We start from the raw sequence: 20,125 nt of genomic DNA on the forward strand, positions 1-20,125 counted from the left end.
ATGCAAACTTAGATCCCACCATCATTCTCATCATGATTATGCCTATATAATTTAAATTTTATCTGTAGAAACAAAGTCAAAATAAACTTCTTGATTATGGAAGTCAAAACTACTGCATTAAATCCAATCAAAAACAACTTCCTAATGCACAAAGTACTAGACTGGACATTAAATGTTTAAGATATTTACAGGCAAACTGAAAACAGGTAGAACGCCTACAATGTAGATAATCTAACATTCTTAACATTCACATACCCATCAATATTAGATTCATCAACGAATAGCCAACTGACTATTTATTTCCTTGGTTTGGTATTGGAAAATTACACTTCCCTGATTCATTGTCTTTTGTTAACCCTTAATTAGGAATGTCACTTAAAAACTAAATGTGGAAAGAGGGAGCCTTTCAGAAAGGGCTATAAAGGCTTTCCCAAAATTTACCTTTTTCCAAAGTCCAGGCACAGGCAGCTTATTGGGTGACAACGATATGTAATGGGAACTTAAATAAATAAGAGACACAGGGTTTTGGAAACTATTGAATACCGAAATAAAGGAACTAATTGCAGTTCTATGCAACTTTAAAGCCATTTTCCATCGTGAAAAACACACTAATTTACTTTACAAGTCATTTTATATTGCCAACACCCTTATTTTACAAAAACGGAAACAGAAGTAGTAATGTAATTCCACATTTGGACACATTCAAATCAAACTCATGTATTCAAATATTTTTGAGTAACCTATGCTTATGCAAAAAGTTATCCTGGAATATTAAATGAGATAAAGCATGTAGACCATTTGGCACAAGCCTGGCAAACACCCAGTCCTCAACATTGCCCATTAATATTGCTCCTAATTTTCCAACCTTATAGTCAAAGTAAATGACTACAAAATTATATATATATATATTATGTATATATAATATATAAGCTAATAAGTATTAATACTATAAATAAAGCCAGTATATTACTGTACCAAGTAATTCTCTTTATCTAGACAAAGGTGAATTTAATTGTAATAGAATGATCCACAAAGAGAAAACTTGCTAAGGGGTAGTGTTAAATATTAGCTCTTATCTCTGCTTATCAATTAAGAATACCACCTCTCCATAGTCTAGCATGAATTATAATTAGCAGTCAGCTGATCCTGGAGAACTAGCTCAAAAGGAATAGTTAAGACCTCAAGCACGTGTACAGATGGCCGTTTATTTGCAAGGCTGCACCAACCACTCAAATCGTATTACTTCAATACAGATGCATACTGAAATCCTACATAAATTCATTACTTGTCTCAAGCTAGAAAACACATGGCTCAAGTCCCTACACCAATTTTTTGTAAATACCAAAAAATCCCTTCAACTGACAATATTATAGCATCTAGGACACATCCAGTTTTTAAAAACCTTCAGTAGTCTCAGCCAACGCATCCTTTATTGTGATAGGGGAAAATGGAAAGACAGTTTGGAGCGCATATGCCTTCTTCAGTAAATATTAAAGTAACTATTAAAAGTAACCCTCGCCCTCATTGCGAAAAAGAATCTTCGTGTTTCCCAGCTTAACCTCGATTGGTGGGACAATGCACATTCCCCCTCCCAAGCTGAGTCACGCCTGGGGCGCACGAAGCGGGGCGGGAAGAGGCACGGAACTCCGGGTAATGACCTGTCCCCGCTACTTCCCGCCAGGTTTCAGCACACAACTAGATCCACGTGGACTTCTCGGCGGGGGCGACGAGACCTACCGCTACTAGAAGCCCCCGCCAGCCCTAACCCGCCCCGCCTTCCCGCGGGGGCGCAGGGACCGGCGCCAGGGGATCGCGGAGGGCGGCGCGCGCGGCCCGGGCGGGGGGCGGAGCGCGGCGGTGACGCCCCACGGGGGAGGGGAAGGGAGCCCGGCTCCACTCACGCGCCCGGGGGCGGCACCGGGGCCGTCGCTGCGTCTCTGCCGTTCAAAAAGTGAAAGGGGGGTGAAAGGGGGAAGGGAAAGACCTGGCTCCTTGTCTCATCCGGAAACCGACGGGCCGGCAGGAAATGACGAAGGGAGAGGTCGTCCAGGTCCGTGCGGTAACCGGTTCCCGCGAGTCCGGCCCCGACTCCGGGGGGAAAGGGCCCCGAGCGGAGCAGCCTGGTCGCCCGCCGCCTCCGGAGCGAGCAGCGTGAGTGGACCCGCGTCCCAGCGCCTCTCGGGCCCCGATCTCGCGTCACCCGGCCCCGCCCTCCGCCCTCCGCCCTCGCCCCGCCCCGGACTCTCGGGGAGGGGAGAGGACGCGAGGGGGGTCGCCGCCCGCCCCACGTCCCCAGCCCGGGCCCTGGAGGCTCCTTCTGCCTTCCTCGCCCTTGCGCGGAGCTTCTCAGGCTCGTAGGGAATAATGGGGCTCTGAGCTCCACAAACGCAGACAAAAAGTGGAAGCAGCTGCATCTGCCGCGCGAACATAGGGCGGGCGCGACGGTCCCCAACCGGGGTGGTTGGGGTCTAGCAGGAGTGTTTTAAGATGGAATCACAGGCCGCCTACGAGCGGCGAAACGCGTAAGATCTCCCGGCCCCCCTGCAGGCTGCTCCTGCCTGCGGCCACTTCCTGAAAAAGGATTACGTTCCATACCCGCTCGACTGCATTTCTTTCCGGGAGGAGCAGGTCTTACAAGATTGGGGTCAGGGCCGGAAGAGTTAAGGTTTGGGAGTCAAATGCATGTGACAGACCTCCCCCTCCACTCCCTAGATTGTGACTTTGGACAAGTTAAACTGTATAATCACCACCACCACCACCATCTCAGTTTCTTCTGTAAAATGGAGCGTTAGTGCCTCACAGCAGCGTGGTTGTCAAGTTTAAGTGAATAAGTGGACTGCCCAGCACTTTTAAGCCCTCAAACGTTAATTGCCTGCCTCCTATTGGTTCCTTCCTCCTCGAGGCCTGTTAGCTTCTACCTGCTGCGACAGGGACCCAACCGGTAGTACTTCAGAGGACTGAGAAAGAAAATCACATTTATGCAGTGGATTGTGTTATAAGGAACTCTTGAAACTAAGCGATTCTGATCTGAATTTGTATAAAAATAACAGCTCTAAGAGACAACAGTGATAACATGACACAGACAAGTGATACTCAATTTTAGAACCACCGAGACATGGTATCAGGAACCCCCAATCAGGAAACTAATTTTAAAACTTATGATGTAGTCACTTGATTCCTAGAAAAGTTCTAGTTCTCAACCTAAAAGTTTATCAAACTAAAACCAAACCTTAGTTGTCATATTTTGGCAACTTTATCTCCGGATACTAATATTTACCTGGAACTTCATTCAGCTCGTCCCACTATCTCCTTACTTGAAGTTGTTCAAGCATTACTGTGCAGGAAAAATATGTGAAAAAAAGTTCAGTTTTCTCAAATGACAAATTTGAGAAATCGATGAATCACGATCCAAACACGTGGCTAACTACATCAGTAGTTAATGAAACATTAACTTGCCAGGAATGAACCATTGTAATGCCCCTGGGCATTTTGCTTTAGACTCAAGAGGAAGGCTGTGGTGTTATGTAGTGACACTGAATAGGTGTATGTGTGTACACGTGATTAGACTGTGGCATGCTGGAAGGGGACGGTCATAGTTCAGACCACATGTGGGCCATGGGTCTGCGCTGTGATTTTCGGATAAGACCATTCCTTATTCCTGGCAGTCTTACAAAGTCATGCCACTGGTCATGATGGAGGAGTGGGCAGGAAAGGCCTACCCTCAGTGCAAATCTTTCACAATGACACCACTACAAATAACTCCAGTGCATGTCCCTGGAACTGGAACAGTAGTGTCATTGCATACCAATGATGTTGTATAATGTATGTTATATAATTCACGTTAAAATTTTACCATCTGGGTCAGCAGTAATTTGAAATTCTCTTTGTTTAAAGGCTGGCATATTTGTAGCAGGAGGAAGACAAGCTCTGTAGGATTACACCATTTATTGAGAAGTACAGGAACAGAATTTTGTGAAAAATTGAAGCCAGAAATTAACTTAGCTCACATCCACGTAGGTGTTAGAAAACAGGCAGGAAACACTTTCGTAATTTGTCAGTTAAGTGGCACCTGCAAAATGTTCTAGTGGCCATGGCTGTATGTTTCCTGTTTCTTCCCTAGTTTGTTAATAACTCCCAATCCTGAAAGCTACCACCCTTGTTCCATAATTATCCAGGGCCTTCAGCAACATCTCAAATCAGACATCTAAAGTCGTCTCTTTTTGCCAAACACAGTCGTTGGCACCAAGAAAAGTCTAGTTTTTGTAAATCATAAAGACAATTATTAGTCTCTGATCTTCCAAAAGTTTCCATTTCTAAAGTAGGCTGATTATTTACTATAAATCTTGTTATAGTCAGAAAACTCGAGTTCAGTTTTAAGGGATAAGAATTGAAACTTTGAATATGCCAAATTCCCCTGTGCCTCTTACTCTCTTGAAAAGAAAAAAAAAATGACAGCCAGACTTTAATATATAAGAATGGGGTATGGCCTCATATTTAAATAATGTTTAGATCTTGTATCTATAAAGTTTTATAATTTAAAGTAAGTTCTATTTTTATTATTCTCTGGCTAATTTTTACAAGACCAATCTTTATATTCATCAGATACCAATAGATGTTTTCAGAGAAACTATTCTTACCATCAGTTTCTAGACTGTAAGTTAAATGGCCATTCATGATATTCACTTTATTATAAATGAGTTCAGTATGTCCCCAAATGGTCTGACAAAAACTTCAGATATCAGAAAGGGGCAAATATGCCATATGACTTAGGAGCAGGCCTTGGGAAATTTCATTTTATGCAGAGGCAAACTATAAGAAAGAAAACAGGTTTCGCCCTTAATACACACTTGGTAACTTACTGAGGCAAATTGACATTAAAGGATATTTTGGAGGCTCATATGACAGATTGCAAGATATTTTAATGGAAGAATTTCTGCAATGCCGTCATTGTAGAATGCCTAAAAAAATTGCAAAATAATTTCTTGGACATTTCAGATACTCTTTTTCTTAGTATTAGAAAATCATTGTCTTCTTCTTAGAAACTATAGTACAGTTATCACCTATCATTTGTTCAGTTTTTCTTTTTTTTAATGGAATGTCTGAAATAACACTTCTGGATTTCTTTCACTTATTAGGTCATTTTATTTAGGCTTACCTTTTATGTCCAACACAGGGGAGGAACTTTCTCTTTAAGGAAAAATTCAGTTACCTTCCCAAACAAATCAGAAACCGTTACTCTTTTACTTGCTATTTGATACACTTGCTATGACCACTCTTTAACTTTCTGTGGGAATGTCAAAAGAATGCATTTCCTTGAATGAAGTCACAGCTGTGTAAATAGCAAAAATTAACTTTTTATCCCATAGTTTCTTTCAACCACATTTGGCCAGCTGGCCAAAACTAGATAAAGCTCCCAACGTTTTCCCGTTGCAGAGGGAGGAGGCATATGGGAGAGCATTGTTTTGACTATCACATCTTTTCTAGGCTGCTGTCATGAGTGCAACAGTATTTCTCAGCCAGTTGTTTGAGTCTGTTTCAAGTATTCATGCTTTAAACTGGATAATAGTTACAGTTTAGAAAATGTGCAATGACAATTCAACCTGGATCTTTTTAGTAATGTGATTTTTTAACCCTGAATTTTAACCTTTATGTAGAAGCCTTAATGTTTCAAAGTTGAAAATAAGGGGAAATAAGTTATATACCTAGACCAGGGGTTGGCCAACTTTTTCTTAAAGGACCGGATTATAAATATTTTGGGCTTTGAGGGCTGTGAGGCAAAAGTAAAAAAGATATTATATTGGTATTCATAACCATTTAAAATGCATCCATTTAGAAATGTACAACCCTTCTTGGCTCCTAGACAGACTGGAGTTGGCCAGCCCTTCTCCAGACAGTCGTACTGTCATCACTCGCTAAGAGAAACCCTGGGGACAGACGGGTGGCTCAGTTGGTTAGAGCGTGAGCTCTGGATAACAGGGTTGTGGGTTCGATTCCCACATGGGCCAGCGGGCTGCACCCTCCGCAACTAGAATGAAGACAACTTAGAATGAAGACAACGAGCTGCCACTGAGCTCCCTGGTGGCTGGATGGCTCAGTTGGTTGGAGTGCATGCAACCACAAGGTTGCCGGTTCGACTCCTGCAAGGGGTGGTGGGCTGCGCCCCCTGCAACTAAGATTGAACAACGGCAACTGGACCTGGAGCTGAGCTGCCCCCTCCACAACTACACAACTAAGATTGAAAGGACAACAACTTGACTTGGAGCTGATAGGTCCTGGGAAAAACACACTGTTCCCCAATAAAGTCCTGGAAATACAAAAAAAAAAAGAAAGAAAGAAAGAAACCCTGCTCTCTCTTCTTTCTTACAGCCCCATGCCTGGGGGTTACGGCGTGATGGGTGACGATGACTCTATCGATTACAGCGTCCACGAGGCCTGGAACGAAGCCACCAACGTCTACTTGGTAGTAATCCTTGTTAGCTTCGGCCTCTTCGTGTATGCCAAGAGGTAAATGCTTGAGTATCTCAGGGTACATAAGAACCCGGGTATTTAAAAGCTTTGCAGGTTTGTTTGTTTTATCTGAATTAAATGCACAAAAATAATTTCACCAGCATTTTTTGTTCCTGCTATGAAAGCACTGTTTACTTGTGTCTATCCTCAAGCATAGACACCAAGGTTTGGCTTTGAAAACCCCTTTGCCTTAAGAGAAAGAGATTTGAGTGCAGCTCTTGGCACCCAGACCAGCTGCTCTGCACTCACATTGTGTCATTTCTAATACCGTGTTTCCCCGAAAATAAGACCTAGCCGGATAATCATGCATCTTTTGGAGCAAAAATTATAGTAAAATAAGACCGGGTCTATAATATAATATAATATATAATATAATATAATTAATATATAATATAATACCGGGTCTTATATTAATTTTTGCTCCGAAAGACGCAGTAGAGCTGATTGTCCGGCGAGGTTTTATTATTGGGAAACACGGTTCAATTCAGTTTTATCATCTGGCCTGTGTTCACGGTTACCCTCGGATGATCACATTTTTGGGGCCTCATCCCTAAAATGCAGAAACACTAACTCTCATGTGCTCGACAATTCTCTCTTCACACATTTTAAGCTTTCCCTTCTGTTTCTTGTGCATGACTATATCACAGTACTACTTGAACAATATTGATATTATCTGATTACTTGTTTATCTATTCCACAGAAACTTCAGCCCCTTGAGAACAAGAACATTTAACCTGTGTGTTCTTAGTGTGCTAGATAGTGTAAATAAATATTTCCTACATTAATTCTAGATGTTGTAGCAAAATTTAACTGTTCTTTTCCACACTTGCTGGCTCCTTTAAGTACAGTTTAAAAAAAAAGGTGCTTTAAAGAGGAAAAGCAGTATTAGTTGGACTGACTGGCTTCTGCTTACAGCCACGTGCTTCATACTGTCCTCTACCAAAGTAAAAACGGCATCAGATAATTGAAAATAATTAGTAATCCCCAAATAATTACTGTTTGGCCTGGGGAATAGTTTCGAGCCTATACTTTCTCTCAGACATGCAGTCTCACCCTTCCCTGCCTTCTGACCCCTGGAGCAGCCGGCCCATTGGCCCTGGACTCTAGGAAATGGGTGAGAGAAGGCTCCACATATCATCACTGGTCCACTTGTAGGAAACAGCTTTCCTCTAAAAATAGCCACCGCCTCCTTCCCAACCCAGTTTTAAAAGCAGAGGCACACTGTTGTTAATTTTAAATAGATGGCCCCACTAAGGCCGTGCTGTTGTATTTGAGAAATACATTTATTCATTATTTTCCAAAATTAAGGTCTGCTCACATTCTGCTTATTGTTGAACTCAGAAATTTAACTTTCTTTGGATGACATTAGAGAGAGGTAAAAAGTCAGATGCTTGCTTGTTTATGCATTTTTCCGTACAATATTTGGCTTTTTGTGGGGAGGGAGTAGAGACACAATGGAGGTACAATCACTTTGTTGCATTAAGAGCTACTTTTCTTCCTTATAGCTGTGTTGCTGTACTTGTACAGCTTCATACTATTTAGTGAAAGAAAGAATGCTTGAGCCAAAGAAGCATCTCACAGAGACAAAATAAGGATGGATTCCTTGCCATTTAAGTCCTTTTAATGTAGTTTCTGATTACAACGGTCATGAGAATATTACAATCCCATAGATGTTAATACAAATCTCTCTCCTGCATTGGTTTTGTGTTTTAGGAATAAAAGGAAAATTATGAGGATATTCAGTGTGCCACCTACAGCAGAAACATTGTCAGAGCCCAACTTTTATGACACAATAAGCAAAATTCGTTTAAGACAGCAACTGGAAATGTATTCTATTTGTAAGTATATTCTGTGCTGACTTTTGTATATATATATATATATATATATATATATATATATATAATCGATTTTTTTTTTTTTTTTTTTTTTTTTTTGCAGTTGAGTCCAGCTAGCAAAAGGTTATCAGAAATAGTTGGTAATGAAAACTTAGTGCCTTTTTTAGCTGCTCGACACAGTTTCAGCAAAGGCAGATTTGTATGAAGTTAATGCCTCAGGAGCCCGCACTTCTATGGAGCCCTTCCAAGACCCATAGAAGAGCCCTAGCAATGGGTTCATGTAATCATAACTTTTGCAAATTTTGCAAAAATTAGCTATTTTAATCATCAGTTAAGATTGCTATGTTCTCTTACTCTAATTTGCCCTCCTTTGCACTTCTCGTGTGGAATGGCATTGAAGGGGCCAAGAGCATTTTGAGGACCCGTCTAAGGAGAAATTGAGTTAGAGTTACTTTTAGTTGGGGTTTGAATTTTGTATTTGTGGAGTTTACAGTCACTTCTATTACAAATAAACCATGCCAAAGCAGTATAGGAATGGCTTCCAGGAATATGGCATGTGACATCCATGTGCAAGGCCAGAGGTCATGTCTCAATATTAATGTATTCTGTAGTACTGAACACAATGAGTATGTAGGTAGTCGAAAGAAACAAAGTTTAAAATATATACAGCCACAAGGAATTGTACATCTAAGCCACAAGTGTTTATGCCACCATTTAAAAGAATGAGGTATGGACTCCGTGGTGTATCATTAAGAAAAGCAAGATATACCTTACTGTATTTTGCAGTGTATAATGCACTCCAGTATATAATGTGCACCTACTTTTTGGGCCAAACTTTCAATGAAAATAATCTTTCGTTTTTAATTTTTTAATTCAAAATTTTATTTGTTTACATTGCGGTACTTGTTTTTTGTATTATAAAGGAATTTTAGCACTTATTTCTTTTTTTTTTTTTTTAAAGATTTTTCTTTTTTTTTTATTGGGGAAGGGGAACAGGACTTTATTGGGGAACAGTGTGTACTTCCAGGACTTTTTTTTTTTTTTTCCCAAGTTAAGTTGTTGTTCTTTCAATCTTAGTTGTGGAGGGTGCTGTTCAGCTTCAAGTTGTTGTCCTTTCAGTCTTAGTTGTGGAGGGCGCAGCTCAGCTCCAGGTCCAGTTGCCGTTGCTAGTTGCAGGGGGCATAGCCCACCATCCCTTGTGGGACTCGAGGAATTGAACTGGCAACCTTGTGGTTGAGAGCCCACTGGCCCATGTGGGAATCGAACCGGCAGCCTTCGGAGTTAGGAGCATGGAGCTCTAACCGCCTGAGCCACCGGGCCGGCCCAGCACTTATTTCTTAATATATTATGGTACAAGAAATTTTATGTAACAAATGACTGCAAAACACAAGAACAAAAGCAAGGTACAATAAATTTTATGTACCGGTAACAAATTTATTATGTTTATGCATCATAGAAAGCCAAGAACTCATCATTGTTGTAAGTTTGTTGTAAGTTCAACAAAACCAATTATCGTATTCCAGGGTATTATTTTGTGGATATCATTATCGATTTCTAGAGTTACACTTTTAACTCATAAGCATAAATAAAAGAAAAACATTTATATAGATATGGAATTAGGACTACCCATGTATAATGAGCATCTTAATATTTCCCTCACAAATCTGGGCAAAAAAGTGCACATTATACACAGCAAAATAAGGTAATAGCATATATACTAGGATGTCACTCTTTTGAAATCAAATTACCAAAACATCTATGTGTAATATAAATGTTCTATTTAATTGTGAAGCATAGAGGAAGGCTTGGAGAGACACACATCAAATTATTAACATGCGTTACCTTGATGGGGACAGGGTGGGATTTAAGCAAAAAAGACTGGACATTCTTAAAAGAAAGATTTCTACAGTAAACTTAAATATGAGAGGTAGAGAGAGAGTATGCACGTGCATGCATACAAAAAGAAGCAAGGAGTGAAATTTTAGGTGAAAAGTAGAAAAATATATATATACATATACATGTATACATATATACTTTACACAAGTAGAACCTCTAAAAAATTCTTCACTGTTTCCTCTTTTGTTCCTTCTGCTTTTTGTACCATATGCATATGTTACCAGTTCAAAGTAAGAAGTAAAACTAATATAGCATTATTCACCATAACCAAAAGGTGGAAACAATCCAAATGTCCTTGACAGATGAATGGATGCACAAAATGTGGTACATAAATACAGTAGAATATTACTCAGCTTTTAAGAGGAAGGAAGTTCTAACACTTGCTATAACACAGATGAACCTTGAAGACGTTATTCTTCATAATGCTTATAATGAAATGAAATAAGCCAGTCACAAAAGAACAAATATTGTATGGCTTCACTTATATGAGGCAAATTTACAGACAGTAAGTAGAACGGTGGTTGCCAGGAACTGGGGGAAGAGAAAATGGGGAGTTATTGTTTAATAGCTAGAGTTCAGTTTGGGATGATCAGAAGAGTTTTGTGAATGGACGGTGGTGATATTTGCACAACAACGTGAATGTAGTTCATGCTACTGAACTGTCTACTTAACAGTGGTTAAGATGGTGAACACAAAGTGGGATTTATAGATGATGTATTACAGAATTGTACCCCTGAAATATATGTAACTTTACTAACAATTGTCACCCCAATAAATTTTAATTAAAAAAATTGTTCAAATGGCAGATTTTATGTATATTTTCCTAACCAAAAAAAAATCCTTAAAATAAACTTCAGTATTAAAATATGGAGCCAGAGATTTGTGTGGGAAATTAGAGGTTACCTCCTAGCAGTGATGTGTTCAGCAGTATAGCATATACTATTATAAACCCAGTGTACAGTTTTTTCTTCTTTGATGGGAAAAGCATATGATAAAATTTATCAGAATTCCTGTGTTTGTAAGGTGTTCTAGTTTTCTATTGCTGCTGTAATAAATTACTACAAATTCAGACTTAAATAACACAAATGAAAAGGTGAAGGGATTAGAAAGTACAAATTGGCAGTCACAGGGATGTGAAATACAGGATGGGGAATATAATCAATAATGTATAGATTATGTTGGGTGCCAGATGGGCACTGGACTTATCGAGGGGATCACTTCATAGACTGTGTAGATGCCTGACCACTGCGCTGTCCACCTGAAGCTGAGTCTGTACATCTGTATAGTCACAGGATGTAAAATACCGCATAGGTAATACAGTTAGTGGTATTTTAACAGCTACATACGATATCAGGGGGGTAGTAGACTTTAGGCGGGTTATCACTTTGTGAGGGGTGTAAATGTCTAATCATTATGTTGTTTTGTACACCTGAAACTAGAATAAATAAATAAAATATATGATGAGAAGGAAAAAATCCACACATGTACTGTCTTACAGTTTTGTAGATTGGAAGTCCTACAACAGTCTGGGATAAAATCAAGGTGTCAGCAGGATTCCATTTCTTTGTGCTCTAGAGGAAATCTGTTGCTGGCATTTGCAGCTTCTAGAGGCTACCCACATTCCTTGCTTTGTGGCTCCATTCCTCCAACTTCAAAGCCAGCAGCATTGTATCTTTCTGATCATTCTCCCAGTTTTATATCTCCCTTTCTCACTGAACTCAGCCAGGAAAGGTTCTCTCATTTTTAAAGGCCCATGTGATTAGGTTGGGCCAGATTGTCGAGGGTCATCTCCCCCTCTCAGCGTCCTTACCTTACTCACACCTGCGAAGTCCCCTTTGCCCTGTAAGGTAACACGTTCACAGATTATGGGGACTATACAGGGATCTCTTTGGAAGCCATTACTTTTATAAACTGAGTATATGTGCGAGTTTGCACATTTAATGAATCCCCTCACATTGGATCATTCTCAGTGTTTGACATACCTAGTCGTGAAACGTCGGGCAGTTCAAGAGGAAATAGCAAACAAAATTATTTTTCTTGAAGAGGACTCCCAAAGCTGTATAAGCTTTAGGCCACAAAAAAATCTGGATTCACCCTGAGTAGCATAAACAAATAATATCCCTTTCTTGCCTAGGAAAAACTTAATGAACAGACTGAAAGTTTTAAAGCTAAGAAGTGAGTGACACTCATGAAGATTTTAGCCCTATACTTGCCCTAGTTTCAGGTTAAGATCATTCTTCAATAAACATTTCTCAGAAGTACAAAGAGAATATAAAATTACATATCTGTCTTTTCTTCTAGTTTATATTGATGACAATATTCAATAATAGGTCTCTGAGGCTTATAAGTTAAAATATAGTCAAATTCCTTGTGATGTGGACAAAAGCATTTTTTTAATATGGAAATGGGGGACAAGAAAGCAGGAAATTACAAAGCAGTATTATAATTTAATTTAATAGCTTAATTTAAAGTTAATTATAAATAAAATAATATAAAGTTAATTATAATTTAAAGCTCTGGATAATCCTGATATACAAATAATAATAGACATATAAAAATGGCCATCAGCAGTGTTGTGAAATGAGAGGATCACAAAGTACACTAAGTTTCCTCATGAAAAAAGAATGTTTAATTTTAAGCTAATTCTTTACTGGGAATCATGACTTGACTGATTTAATGTTAGCTAGTAATTATTTTGGTATTTTATTAATTTTATCTTTTTTTCCTTGTTTTTTGTTTTGTTTGTTTTTTAATAGCAAGGAAATATGAGTATCAGCAGCCACAAAACCAAGCCGACAGTGTACAGCTCTCGTTGGAATGAAATCTCAGAAAATGAGCAACATGAGTAATTGTTAAATAGTATGGTAGCAAGTTCCTAATTCTACTAAATCATGAACAGCATTTTTTTAAACTTCTGTCTCCATAAAATCATTTTACTTGTGACTTTTCCCCTATTATTTGTGTTTTATATTGCTTTTTAAAATTGTATCTCCAAGTCATTTGTTACACAAATAAAAATTGGCCCAAAGGCCTGAAAACAGTCTGCATATACCGAGGAAGATATTACAGAATATAACCAAAGATGATGATTTTACATTGTGAAGACCTTTGATTTCTTCAGGATATAATCAGTCAGGAATGAAAACCCATCTTGGGTGTGAGAATCCAGAGCTTATGCCACTTTGATTTAAATATTTTTGCAAAATTAAAAAATGAAAATCCAGTCAATTGGAATAATTTCCTCTCAGATTGTATTCTGTGATGGATAATGGACTAATTTGAGTTCTTACTGCTGTTGTTACCACCCTTTAATTGAATTAACTATTTGCTTTTTCAGAACTTGCACAGTAGACTGTCTTTTCTGCATTTTGAAGCATACCCATCTGCTACTTGTGGAAGCTTTCTGTGACTGGAATTTTTCCCCCTTTAATTGTATTTGTACGAATTTGTTTGCTTTTTATTTTTTTTAATCCCATAGTTTCATTTCTACCACAGGAGTCTTCTGTAGGCCATACTGGGGCCATTCTGCTGAATAAATGGACGCCTCTATTTTGGAATTGGCAACTTGGTTTACGGTCTTTGGACTATCAGTGTTTAATGTAACTGTCTGGTTTCTTGCGCTTTTTTAGCATAAGCTTCCCTGAAGACTCATATCTTGTACCATTTCATACTGTACATTGAAATGTTTTTACCTAACTTTTAATATTTATTTAGATAAAAGCTGGTTGGAGGTGGTGGCAGTGAAGTTTAACTGTCCATGTAAATGGCCAAGAATTAGTTTTTGAATCAAAGCTATTCTTAATTTTAAGAGTTAGAGTTAATATTTCAGCATTACTTTTTTTTCCCTTTATAATTGTGAAATAAAAGAATATAAATTTAAATGAAAAGGTTTAGACCAAATAAAATCATTCAGGGAAACTGCATTTACTTTTAAAACATAACTATGTCACACTCAAAAATGTATATATTGTATAAGGTGAATTGTTGACCAAGTGGAATAATTCTTTCTTAACTCACAAATGAGTGAATGCACCACCTATACATAGAATGAAAAACCACGTATAGCTAAAAAGATTGTAAACAGTTATAATTACAGGCCGGTGGTAGCAGAGCAGCAAGGAGACAATCTTCTTAAACTTTGCTTTGCTCTTAGGAGAACCACTGTATATTTCCATGAGCAGATAATGTAATCAGGACCAGGAACAGTTTACTTGCTGTCACTGACTTGTGGCACAATCTGGACAAATTACAAAAACTGGCTATCTCAGATGACTTGTAAAAATGGTGTACATAAATAAATATAACTGACTGTGATTATTTTTATTTGCATCCACTAGATAGAGGCAGTCATAGCTAAAATCCGGTAGATCACTTGGTGAGCATCAAATCTTGCCAAATAAGGGAGGATGAATTCCTCATTTTTCTCTAAAGCTACCTGATGGGAATCACTCACCCCCACTGGCAGGAACAACAGAAAGTCTGCCTTTGAAGTTGCTTCTCTGCTTCAACAGCTGAACTGGAAAAGGGGTGGAAGCCTGCACACTTCAAAGCAGCCCCAGCTGATTGTTCTGTTTCTGCCCCCCAAATCCACCAAGGATTCAACGAAATTATTTTCTTTGGAAGAAAAATGGAATGACTAATAAACTGGTAACTAACACTTATGTTCTCCTTTTCGTTGTTCTCTTTTTCAATGCATAAGCGGCTCAGCAATAAGCACCAGTCAGCCTTTATTGATACACAGCTTGAGTGTGTTAAATAATTGATGTTTAGCTGATGCACGAAGGGAAGAAGTTGGACTCAAGGGCACAGATGTTTGCCATCAACCTCACACTGTTTCAGGTGGAGTTATTTATATGATTCATCAGAAACTGAAATGCAGAGCTTATGGTAAAATTGGTGTAATAACCAGTCAGAAATACTTTAAGTATTGAGTAGCAATAACAAAATAGTGGTAATAAAAATAATTTCAGATATGAAGATAACAAATGTGTCTTAGAAAATAAAGAGAAGGAACCAAGTCATTCAAGAAATAGTTATGAAATATAAACTCTGTGGGTACAGAGCCAGGAGTACAGTTTCCAGGCTCTCGGCCTCACGTGGAAAGGTGCTGGCTCCTTTCCAGTAATGGCCATCAACTGTGATTGGATGGCCATCAGCTGTGGCTAGTTGGCCGTCAGCTGTACCAGTGAGCCATTGGCCACTAATATAACTGCTGTGGCTACGCTAGCAGCGGATGGTGGCTGGCAAGCGGGGATTGCAGTTAGCAAGGGTTTGGTTGGTTGGTTGGCAGAGAAGTGGACGGCGGATTGCAGATCGTGTGGATCCTACTTCGTGTGTCTTGCCAGGCCGCCAGCGAGACTATAGTGGTATGACTCCCCTATCTATGGCTCCGTTGTTCCTTTTTGGCCTCGCCATGTCCTGTGTTCTTGGGAACAGGAGCTGAGACCCTGCATGACACGGCGCAGCAAGCAGGGTATGGTGTCAGCCGAAACTCCAAAAGGTAATGGAGCAGTTTTTATGTATGAACACTCAGTCTCAGGAAGATCAGGAGGAGCAGCTGCCTGAGAGCTGGACCCCCGTGGAGGGGTGGGAGGACGTGGACGGTTCTCCAACCAGCATAGGCCGGAGAAAGCAAAGGTCGTTGCGGCCCTGTGGGCTGGGAAGGGCTTGCTGACGCAGCCTCAATGCAGGACTTGTAGTCCCGGGAAGAAACACTTGCTGAGTCCTCTGTGGGACATGCGGGTGAAGTCAAGGTCATCCCTCACCCCAGGTTGGGGAGGACTTGGAGCCCTTGCCCTGCGGAGAGGGCACACGTTGTAGAGCCGGCGCACGGCCCTGGCGAATGACTGGACTATGGGGAATTGCCTTCCATCCCTGATTTGATGGACCACTTGACTGCTTGGGAACTTACCACCATGTAGTGGAACTGGCAGATGTTTGCTTCCTGGGTCTCACCCCGCCGCCACCAGCAAGACTGGTGCAGGAAGACTCCTTGTTGGGGTGCAGGCGGATGTTTACTTTCTGTGTCTCCACCAGCCACCATCGAGAATATGTAAGCACCTTGGCTGTAAGCCATTATTGTTCCAGCACGGTACCCTGAGAAACCCTGGTGGTACCCTGAGAAACCCTGGCTGTGCCCAGAAAGTCTGGCTGTGCCCAGAGAGAGTGGCAGTGCCCTGAGAAGCCCTGGCTGTGCCCAGAAAGACTGGTGATACCCTGAGAACCCTGGCTGTGCCCAGGAAATCTGGCTGTTGCCCAGAAAGATTGGCTGTGCCCAGAAAGACTGGTGGTACCCTGAGAAACCCTGGCTGTGCTCAGGAAGTCTGGCTGTGCCCAGAAAAACGGGTGGTACCCTGAGAAACCCTGGCTGTGCTCAGGAACTCCAGCTGTGCCCAGAAGGACTGGCGATGCCCTGGGAGCCCTGGCTGTGTCCAGGGAGACTGGTGGTACCTTAAGAAGCCCAGGAAGTCTGGCTGTGCCCAGAAGGACTGGTTGTGCCCTGAGAAACCCTGGCTGTGCCCAGAAAGACTGGCAGTGCCCAGAGAGCTTGGCTGTGTCCAGGATATTGCATTCACCTCCAGGCTACTCGCACAGGGCCCCTCGCGGAAGACGCTTGTCGCGTAGATTGTGAGGCGAGACCCTGGAGGGTGGAGTGTGGGGACAGCCAGGAGAGCAGTTTCCAGACTCTCGGTCTCATGTGGAAAGGTGCTGGCTCCTTTCCAGTAAATGGCCATCAACTGTGATAGGATGGCCATCAGCTGTAACTAGTGAGCCACTGGTCACTAATATAACTGCTGTGGCTACGCTAGCAGCGTTGGTGGCTGGCAAGTGCGGACTGCAGTTAGCAAGGGGTGGGTGGGTTGGTTGGTTGGTTGGTTGGTTGGTTGGTTGGTTGGCTGGTTGGCAGAGAAGCGGATGGCAGATTGCACCTCATGTGGATCCTGTGTCTCCAACCCAGCCACCAGCGAGAATATAGTGGTATGACTCCCCCATCTATGGCTCCATGGGTGTTCCTTTTTGGCCTCACCATATCCTGCATTCTTGTGTGGGGAGTGGGAGCTGAGACCCTGCATGACACTCTGCTAGCCATTTGTAATCTATAGGATATTTGATTCTTATAACAATTAGAATGAGAATAGGTGTTGGAAAACTAAATGGAAATAATGGCACTTATTTGCATGCCTCTCACTTGTATGCAAAATAGTAAGGATTGTAGAATAGAGACTGGAGCTTAGTCTTAATCTGTTTCCCACTTCATTCCCTAATAAATCAGAGCCAAACTTACACAAAACCATAAAGCAAGAAAGAATTCCCACCTTTTTTTAATCCCTCTTCAGTCTCCTATACGTCTGTTTGGGAGAGACAGGTCTTGAATGAGGATTTAAAAGTAAGGATGAGGAACTATGCTGAGAACTAAGGGTTTTTTGGGGGGTTTTTTTGTTTTTAATTTGTAGATTATAACCACAGTATAAAAGAACATTTGTAAGTAAGAGTCACAGCTTTATAATGGCTAGTGTTGGGGAATCTGCATACCCCTTTGAAAGATAATCTTTTTTTAGATACTGTTTTCCAATAAAGCATGTGTTTTCATGTGGAAACACTGAACAATAATGAATGTCAACTATAATTATATATATGTATATGTATACATGTATATACACACACATATGTGTGTGTGTGTGTGTATATATATATATATATTTACAAGAAGTGGAGTACAGAACTAAGGTTTTAAATCCTACGAACTCCTGTAGCACATATGTTTCTCCTCTCTTTGACCTCAACCCAAAATAAATGAGTAGTATTTAGCACTGCATTCTATACTGATATGTTTTCTTTATTTAGATATAGTAAAAAACTAAAGCCGTTTATATCGATTAGTAATATTCCCCATTCTAGGTAGGAAGATGGGATAAGCCCAAGGGGAGACTGTTCACTGTCCAGGTTTACTGGTAGAAGCTCAGCCCCAAATTTCATACTGAAAGAGCACCGTATTGTTCACTTATTTTTGATGTTTCTAGTTCCAGAGTTTCTTGAAAGAGGTATTCCAGCCCAGGGATTTTTATTAAATATTTTGACAAATTTCAAGCTAGCTGAAGAAAGTTGGGGATTTTTTTACTGCAACCAACTGTTGCTGTTGTTATACTTAACTGCAAATGCTTTTGACCTCAACAATACGAATTTTTTGGAAAAAAAAATACATTACATAAATGTATTTATGACAGAAAAAGTAAATGTTTATTGTATTCATTCTGTTGGCGAGGGAGGGGAAAGGAAGGATTGCAGATGTCTGAATAACTTTTTATTCTGAGGTTTAAAATCCAGGCCCATTCAAGTTGACTGAAGTCTAATATAATTCTTATATCTGAAATGCTTTCTAGCACCTAGTATTGGCATAGTAACTAGCCCAAAATAAATCCTTGGTAAATACTTGTTGAATTAATTAATTGTAATAATTTACAGAATCAATGTTTTTTTACTGTTTTTAAAAAGTACTTGTAGGTTCCACTTCTGGTAATGGAAGAGTAACGTGTCAGACTAACTCTCTTATAGACGATGATGAGTTCAGAACAAAACATAAAAAGCTATTTGAAAGTAATCAAGCAGACACACCAGAAGGGAGGATGACCCTTGAAAGAGGGAACTCATTGCTTCTCGGCCTTTTGGCTAAGATCAAGTGAAAGAGGGAACTGCTCTGCTTGAGATTTGTGTTTATATGGTTCTTTGAAGGTATTTCCCAGTCTACCAGTTAAGAGTAGCTAGAACTCAAGCAGAAAGCTACAGTGAAATTGGCTTGAGGAGCAGGACAGAGTTCAGGGCTCTGGAAAGACTAGAAAGTGAGGAAGAACATCACAGAAAGAAGTGAACCAGAGGAGGGGAAACCCCAAAATCTGCATATAAATTCTGTGAAGTCCTAGGCTGATCTCTGAACTGCAGAGACTCTTAGGAATCTGGCAGAAAGAAAAGAAAAGAAAAAAAAAAATAGCTAAAAGGCTGAAAGGGCTAAACAGAGTTTTCAGCTGCTGCCCACCATAGGGGATACAGTTTGAGTCCTGCCAAATTAATTGCCTGCTAGAACAAAAACCAACACTTTCAGAGAAAGATGACAGAATCTAGAATCTCTACGACATATCATCCACATTGTCCAAAATATAATCAGAAATTACAGGAATGAGGAAAACAGGAAAATGGGATTCACAGTCCAGAGAAGAAATGAGGCAATGTGGTCCACAGTCAAGAGAAAAGAAAAAAAAAAATGATATAAACTGACTCCCAGACAACCCAGGTGTTGAATGAGCAGACAAGGACTTTCAAGTATTACAAACATGTTTAGATAAATGAAACACTTTCCGGTAAATGATAAATGTTTTATCAGCAGCAGATCTGTGCAAGGAACATTAAAGGAATTCTTTGGGCCAAAGAGAAGTGATAGCAGATGGAAACTCAAATCTAAGCCAACTCTAGGCATAATGAATGATCAGATGGGGAGAGATAATGATAGGACAAGTAGGGGCTTTTACCAAGTGGGCATAAAGTGTGTATAGGAGTTCCGTGTACTATTATAACTTTTCTATAAACTTGAAATTATGTTTTTAAAGTTACAGAAAAAATATTTGCAAATCAGTTTCTTAGTAAACCCGATTCTATTTTTTTGTGTCATACCAATCATTGGCAAAACTAAAAAACAGGCTGGGTGCCCGAAGGTGTCTTAGATAACACTATGCTTCTTTCTTCTGTACTTCATCCCACAGTATCCAATATCATTCTGTTCTCTATCAAAATCTACTTCCAAGAAAGAATTTAAAACACACTTCCACAAAGTATAAATGACTGGTAACAGTTAAAATGTTACTGTACACAGAGTGTTTATTCTGCATTTTAACAGA

The 20,125-nt window shown here is 40.1% G+C and overlaps 2 protein-coding genes across 7 annotated transcripts in view; one reads left to right on the forward strand and one right to left on the reverse strand.

Annotated features, from left to right (window-relative positions):
- SLC20A2 (solute carrier family 20 member 2) overlaps positions 1-3,411 on the reverse strand; it is a 92,191-nt gene extending 88,780 nt beyond the window's left edge. For 2 of the 5 annotated variants that reach the window (XM_074329594.2, XM_074329593.2), the window contains exon 1: positions 3,278-3,411. The gene's annotated coding sequence lies outside the window, so the exon portion shown is untranslated. Of the gene's footprint in view, positions 1-1,901; positions 2,125-3,277 lie in introns of those variants that run through there. The other 3 variants (XM_019742052.3, XM_019742053.3, XM_074329595.2) reach the window with 3 other exon arrangements.
- On the forward strand, positions 1,598-14,895 carry SMIM19 (small integral membrane protein 19). 2 transcript variants are annotated; one of them, XM_019742057.3, is made up of 4 exons: positions 1,598-1,650; positions 6,367-6,504; positions 8,221-8,345; positions 12,995-14,895. In XM_019742057.3, exons 2-4 carry the CDS (start codon positions 6,371-6,373, stop codon positions 13,057-13,059), a joined length of 324 nt encoding a protein of 107 aa, XP_019597616.1. In that variant the 5' UTR covers positions 1,598-1,650; positions 6,367-6,370; the 3' UTR covers positions 13,060-14,895. The 2 variants fall into 2 exon arrangements, with proteins under 2 accessions (XP_019597616.1, XP_019597615.2); XM_019742056.3 differs by lacking the exon at positions 1,598-1,650 and adding an exon at positions 2,018-2,151.
- The last annotated feature ends 5,230 nt before the right edge of the window (positions 14,896-20,125 follow it).

The sequence above is a fragment of the Rhinolophus sinicus genome, chromosome 16 (assembly GCF_057876585.1).
Source record: "Rhinolophus sinicus isolate RSI-liver-muscle chromosome 16, RSI-T2T, whole genome shotgun sequence".
NCBI lineage: Eukaryota > Metazoa > Chordata > Mammalia > Chiroptera > Rhinolophidae > Rhinolophus > Rhinolophus sinicus.

Excerpts from the sequence above, each read along its gene's own strand:
- SMIM19 (XM_019742056.3), top strand. The coding sequence starts at position 2,027 with ATGACGAAGGGAGAGGTCGTCCAGGTCCGTGCGGTAACCGGTTCCCGC. Across the intron at positions 2,152-6,366 it reads CCGCCTCCGGAGCGAGCAGC|CCCCATGCCTGGGGGTTACG; the intron begins GTGAGTGGACCC and ends TCTTTCTTACAG. Across the intron at positions 6,505-8,220 it reads CTCTTCGTGTATGCCAAGAG|GAATAAAAGGAAAATTATGA; the intron begins GTAAATGCTTGA and ends TTTGTGTTTTAG.